The following is a 7,281-nucleotide window of genomic DNA, read 5'->3' as shown; positions in this document are numbered from 1 at the left end:
ACAGAGGCTATGACTGTGCCTTCACTGTTGCCTGGCTCAGAGAGTCCACTAGCGTATTGCCTTGTCCTGGAATATGCAGGGTCAATAGGATGATGGACTGATGTATGCATCAGTTCCACAGATGCAATGCCAAATCCTTCATCATGGGAGATCTGGTGCCCCCTGCTTATATATGTAATATACTTTGGTCATTTTGTCACATGGAGCCTTCAAATGCCAGGAAGGTCTTGATTAGTGCTGTGATTTCCAGGATGTAGATGTGGAGATGCTTCTCCTACTGACAGTACTTCCCTTGGACAATTAGCCCAGCACAATGAGCACCCAAACTAAGGAGGGATGTTTCTAAGATCACAAGGGTCATGACCTAAGAAAGATGGAAAGGCATGCTTTTTGTTAAGATGAGGGGTTGGGTCCACCACCACAGGGTGGGGTAGATCCATAGTGGGATCACCAACCTGTTGTGCAGAGAATCTGTCATCAGCAAAATACTATAAGAATCATAACTGCAGAGGATGAAACTGAAGCCTTGCACATACTGTTGTGGTGGCAGCAAACAGACAGCATTTCTCTGATTGAGTGGATGGCTCAAGCCCAGGTCAGTGGAAGAAAGGCTTGAACAAGCCTGGAATCCAGTATCACCACTATGAAGGGGAGAGTGTGAGACAGAGTCAGTTTGTATTTTTCAATATTTAACCATAATTCCAGGTTGATCTGCCTATGTACTAGCACAGTTTTTGTTCTGTCAAGGCCAGCACTAGCCAGTCATCCAGGTACAGAAAGAACCATATTCCCTTTGGCCCAGAGGTGTGAAATGACCACCACCATCACTTTAGTAAATACCTAAGGGGCAGTGGTGACCAAAGGGAAGACCTTGTACTGGTACAGCCTGTGCCCAACCATGAATTACAGGTATTTCCTGTGCTGAGGATGACATTAATATGGAAGTAGGTATCCAGATCCAGAGAGATGAACTACTAGTCTCTGGGCTTCAGGGGGGAAGAATGGTGGAAATTGTGACCTTTCTGAACTTCCTAGGGCAGATATAGTGGTTTACCCATCTATGTGAAAGAGATGAGAATGACTGTCACCAAGCTGACAGAAGCATGCTACTACAGTCTTATATGAACATGTCCTCAACCAGTCTTTAATCTGACTTCAGCACCTAAAATTAAACGCTCATTTTCAGTATAGAATTGTATGAGGGGTTGGTCTGACATATTTTGAGAAAGATTACCATTCTACCACCATTATGTTTCAACCCATGGAGATTTGTCTGGGAGCAAATCTGAATGGGCATGTCTAGGCCTGAACTGTACAGGAGTTACATCATGTTTTTTACCTTGAATTGCCAGTTGTAACACATTAAAAACTTCTTGTAAGCATTAATATCCAGAGGATCTTCCATTTTTATATTATTATTATTATTATTATTATTATTATTATTATTATTATTATTTGGATCATATGTGAAAGGACTACATCTGGAACTGGTATTTTTTCAAACCAGATGGGACTTATTTTATCTGAAGACTCTTTACTGCCTCTTCAGAGATCAAAAGAAGGATGCTGGATTCTTAACAGATTTGACTATTAATATCTTTTCTTCTATCTGGTGAATAATTCATATTTATTGTTATGAACATATTTACCAGTGTTTGTTTTATAGAAAGTGTACAGAAATAGCGTTTTAAGTATTCAAAATACTCTTTTGTATTACATAGGGTTTATGCCAGCAAAACGTTTTTATACTTGTGTTTAATTTGTGTCCCTGGGTAAGGAGTGATTCCCATGTTAATCTGTGTATTGTTCTGTTGATGGCAGGGCCTCAGGCTGGGAGGGTATGCAAAAGAGGATTACTGTCTGCTAATTGGTGATCATCATTTACTGGGAAAGCCTCTGACCCTGAGTGGTTTCTCATTTGCATTTGCTGAGTCCTGGTTTTGGTGTCCTTCAGGACTGGTAGCCAAACTTTATTTACTTTAAGGGTTTCTTCTTTCCTGTTGAAGTTGTCCAAGTGTTTGTGGATTTCAGTGGCTTCTCTGTGCATTCTGACCTGAGATTTGTTGGCTTGGTTGAGAATTTCAGTGTTTTCAAACAGCATTTTGTGCCCAGGATGGTTTGAAATGTGTTCTGCTACTGCTGATTTTTCTGGCTGACCCAGTCTGCAGTGTCTCTCATGTTCCTTGATTCGTGTTTGGACACTGCATTTGGTGGTCCCTATGTAGACTTGTCCGCAGCTGCATGGTATACAGTAAACCCCTGTGGCTGTGAGAGAGTCTCTCTTGTCCTTTGCTGAGCGTAGCATTTGCTGGATTTTCTTGGTCAGTTTAAAAACCATTTGGAGGTTGTGCTTCTTCACCACAAAGGAGTCTGTGACTCCTTTGATGTATGGTAGAAATACCTCCCCTTTGGGTGGTTGCTTGTCTTCACTCCTAGGTTTTCTGTATACTGTATACCTGTTAGAAAAAATCTTTGTTATAGGTGATGTCTCTTGACCTCTTAGCTCTGAACTGGTACCAACTGGATCAGATGCAGTCTTCTCTGGAACTCAAGATCGAAGCAACCTCCAACACAGCTTGCTGGAACAATGACTAGTGAAACAGCTGCTTAATTAAAAAAACAGACTTCACAGCAGACATCACTCAATGAGGGTTTTATTGTCTTAGTTGCTATTTACAAAACTAACAGCTACAAGTACTATGTAACACATCTTTCTCTTTCAGAGTCCATGCTCAAAAAAACAAAAACAAAACTTGAACAGTCCTTTGTTCTCTCTTCAGGAAAACATTCCCACAATGTAGTCCAGCCTCTTCCCACATAGGAACCAATCACAGTACAAACAACAAACATGTCATGTTTACATTCTGTCTCGGCCATTTGTCCTTGAACATTCTGTTTTCAAGCCTAGACTTCCTGGCCTTCAACAGGAACCAATTTTTACTTTAGCAAACCATTGACGCATCTGAACATTTTCAATACAAATATACAGTATACATTAACAATACCTACAGATACCTGCACAAGAACTCCAACCATCACCTAGGACAAAAAAGAAGCACAATCAAAACAGTGGTAGACGGGGCAAAATGCATCTGTGAACCCCATTTCTTGGAACATGAATTGAAGCATTTAGACCAGGCTCTACAGGCGAATGGTTATTCCAGCTCAGACATCAGAAGGGCTGCCAGACCCAGAAAAACTGTAATGCTTAAACCTCTTTTTGAAAAATATACTTTGGCTGTAATTTATTTAAGGGGTGAAATAGACTGACATAAAAAGCTGACTTCTGGGTGTTTTGGGAGCATGGCGTACAGATGATACATGCCCCCAAGACGTCCAGAAGCTGGATTCAAGCCAGGCATCTGCCCAAATGTGGGTCAGCTTCTGGGCATTCTGGCGGTGCGGTGTTTACATGCTGCACACCGCCGGAACACCTTACAGCTGGCTTCTTGCTGTGGCGTGGTGGAAAAGACAGCTTTTTGCTAGTGCAAAAAGGAGCATCTATTTGCTGTTTCCTTTTGGGCCAACAAAAAAGCGGATTGGGCCCCCGGTGCGCGGTTGCCGTGACCCCAATCTGGCTATCTCAGGAGCGGTTTGTTTTGCCCCTGTGTAATGATATGATAAACTTGCTGTACTAATTTGTAAATCTGCCCTTCAACAATTATACGTGTCAATTTGTAGTTTTAATTACACAATAAAGAGATAAAGAAACAATAAATCTGTGTGTGTGTGGTGTGTGGCTGTGTGTAATAATGATCAGTGTTCCTTTCAATGGGAGCAATGCAGGAAATTTTATTCAGTGCTGCAATCGTTCCTAATGGCAGTCGATACTTGGTGATGAAATGAAATAAAAGGAAGCCTTTAAAGTATCTTACCATGTAAAATTTAATTAACTGATGTTATTTAAGGTTCTAACATTTATTTGTCAGCCTCTGTATCAAAGAAGCCCTGGAATACTGTTTGATATGAAGTTCTTAAATGGAGCTTCAGGGGTTTTGCATAAATATTTCCTGTGTGATCTGAAGATACCTAAAAACCCAAAGGAAGGTGTGTTAATTCAAAAGGATTCAGTAATTTCCCCTACTTTTGTTGTTCCTTTGTGAACTGAAGCATTTTCTCTCATGTCATAGCCTAAAGCTTCACTGGATTTTTGTTAAAAAGGAAAAAACTTCAGATAGGTGACGGATAATCTGGTTAGGAATAAATGGTGATAACAGTATTGTATGTTCTATGTCTATATCAAAATAAAAGGTAAAATTCATTCTTCTAAGCCTAACCCACTAAAATAGTTTTGCACAGAAATAACTTATTTCTAAGAGTCTTACACAGAAAAATCTCCCATTTAATTCTACTGTAAAAGAATTCGTTCAGTGGCAATTTGCTGAGCAATCCACCACTCTGAACATTATTCTAGCTTCTAAGAGAAAAATATATAATGCTATCCTGAACATACACGGATTTTGGTATCCATGGGGGGTCCTGGAACCAAACCCCAGCATAGCAAGGGCCCACTGTAGTTACTTCTTGATACAATGACAATTCCAATTTTTGTTGTTGTTGTTGGGAACTGTCCTTGAGTCAACCTCAACCTATGGTGACTCTGTGAATGAGACATCTCCAAGACCCCCTGTCCTCCACTACTCTATTTACTTCCTGTACATTCATACCCATGACCTCCTTAATAAGAGACCATCCATCCAATATGTGGCCTTCCTCTCTTTCTACTTCCCTCCATCTTCACTAGCATTATTGTTTTTTCCAATAAGTCGTGCCTCCTCATGTGTCCAAAGGACTGGAGGAGGACAAACATTATCCCCATCTTAAAAAGGGGGGTAAAGAGGATATCAACAATTATCGTCCAGTTAGTCTGACATTAATACCAGGAAAGATTCTGAGCAGATCATTAAACAGAGAGTCTGTGAACATCTAGAAGGCAATTCTATAATCACAAAAAAATCAACATGGGTTTCAGAGAAAGAAGTCATGCCAGACAAATCTGAGCTCTTTTTTTTGATAAAATTACCAGCTTGATAGATGAAGCGAATGCTGTAGATGGGGAACCTTGTCAAAGGCCTTACTGAAATCAAGATACAGTATATCTTGATTTCAGTAAGGCCTTTGACAAGGTTCCTGATGACAATCTTGCAAACAAGCTTGTAAAATGTGGTCTAGACAAGGTAACTGTTACATGGATTTGTAATTGGTTGACTGGCCAAACCCAAAGGTTGTTCAACAATGGTTCCTTTTCATCTTGGAGAGAAGTGACCAGTGGGATCCCACAGGGTTGTACTGGGTCCAGTGCTATTCAACATCTTTATCAATGACCTGGATGACAGAATTGGAAGCATACTTATCAAATTTGCAGATGATACCAAATTAGGGGGAATAGCTAATACCCCAGAGGACTGGATCAAGATTCAAAATGACCTGAATAGACTAGAAAGCTGGGCCAAAGCTAACAAAATGAAATTCAACACGGAGAAATGTAAGGTATTGCACTTAGGGCGGAAAAATAAAATGCACAGATATAAGATGGGGGACACCTGACTGAAGAAGAGTACATGTGAAAGGGATCTAGGAGTCCAAGTAGACCACAGCTTACACTGTATTTCAGACTACCCAAACCATGCCCTCCAAAATCTCACCAAAGTTCCCCAAAAGTGAATTTCATACACACCATGTAGGTTATATTGCATTGGTCAGACCATTCCAAACATATCTTGTGATACTTGCCTACAAGTGGCAGTCCCAGTCCTCCCTCTTAAAACATCATCAGTTTTCTGCAGTTTTTCTATTTTAAGAGGGAGGACTGGGACTGCCAGTTGTAGGTAAGTATCACAATGTATATGAAAAATAGGTTTAGCAACTGAAATAAAGGTAAAACCTTCCATTAGAATTTATTTTCTTCTCAAATGAATACAGAATTGAGAAAAAAGTGCCAGTTCTCTTGTTATGCAAAAAAAAGTTTAATAACATACCTCCCCAAAAGCCCGGGCTGTAGGCATCCGCTTTTCCTGTGGAGGGACACCGTAGCAGCCAAACTGCACAGCGTCCCTCCACCCCAAAAAGAACCCGGAAAAACCGGGTTCTTCTTGGGACGCTGCACGCATGCCACAAGCGCACCATTGGTGCTCTCATGACATAAGCAACGCACAGTGAAGTCTATACGTTGTGCATTGCTTACATCATGATGGCAGCTGCCATATGGATGGGAAGCCGCCATGACGCCAGTGCCTGTGCACTCCGTAAAACCTAGAATTGGCCGGAGGACGGCACTTCCTGCCTGTCTGTCCCAGGCCTCAGTTTCCCATCTTATACCAGTGATGGCCCATCTGTATTCTTCTACTATCTTCATGTTTGTCTGCTTGCTTTGTGAGTTGAAAAGAGGTTGAGCTTTATAGACTACACGATTTTTATTCCCAAGGCTCTTTGTTAACAGGGAACCAAATAAAAACTAAACTGCCAGATGCCCCAGGATTATGTTACAAAATTACAAAATTATACACTTCCTTAATAATGAGGAAGCAGCAAGACAAGCCACACACCCTCTTACTTTAAGCAATTAATAATTATAGTACAGGTTGAAAAAGAAGTGTAATCACTGCCTTACACAGTAAGTCAAACAAAAGACAAGTCTTATAAACTGTGGAAGCAGCAGAATTTCCCAATAATAATATCCATCAATGGGTAATGACCCCCAAGACTGATGAACCAGAGCACTGCATTCTTCTAGGTATCATGGAACCAGAATCCTGATTCTCAAAAGGGCTGTCCAGAAGATATGAACAAGGTTCACACCCTCTAGAACCATGGGTTTCAGGGGGAGACACCAAACCTGAGAAGGATTTAGGCATAAAGAAGGAAAGACCTTCAAACCCTCTTAAGAACCAGGGACCCTTTCACATTGCATATGATACCACTTTAACAGCCATGGCAACATCATATAGAATCCTGGGATTTGCAGTTTAGGGAGGTGATTTTAGAATTTTAGAATTCTCTGAAGATGCCAGCCACAGATGCTGGTGAAACATCAGGCATAAACTCTTCTAAAACATGGCCACATAGCCCCAAAACCCACAAAAAACTGGATTTTAGAATACTTTGCAAGAGAGATCTACTGTCTTACTAGGCTACAAACCCTAGAATTCCATAGGATGTTGCCATGGCAGCTAAAGGTGAATTATAGCACAATTCATGTGAAGTGTGAAAAGGCCCCAAGGTGGCAACTAAGGCTGACATCATGCAGTTTGAAATAATTATGCTGAGATACAGTCTGAGACA

At 40.9% G+C, this 7,281-nt stretch overlaps 1 protein-coding gene across 1 annotated transcript in view; it reads left to right on the top strand.

The window, feature by feature from the left end:
• Positions 1-819: 819 nt before the first annotated feature.
• Positions 820-7,281, top strand: part of SPO11 (SPO11 initiator of meiotic double stranded breaks) — a 45,161-nt gene continuing 38,699 nt past the window's right edge. The window contains exon 1 of the mRNA XM_042462559.1: positions 820-944. Within this exon, the coding sequence (XP_042318493.1) occupies positions 928-944 (17 nt within the window). The 5' untranslated portion in view covers positions 820-927. The remainder of the gene's footprint in view (positions 945-7,281) is intronic.

The sequence above is a fragment of the Sceloporus undulatus genome, chromosome 4, assembly GCF_019175285.1.
Source record: "Sceloporus undulatus isolate JIND9_A2432 ecotype Alabama chromosome 4, SceUnd_v1.1, whole genome shotgun sequence".
Taxonomy (NCBI): domain Eukaryota; kingdom Metazoa; phylum Chordata; class Lepidosauria; order Squamata; family Phrynosomatidae; genus Sceloporus; species Sceloporus undulatus.
This window is presented reverse-complemented; position numbering and strand designations above follow the sequence as displayed.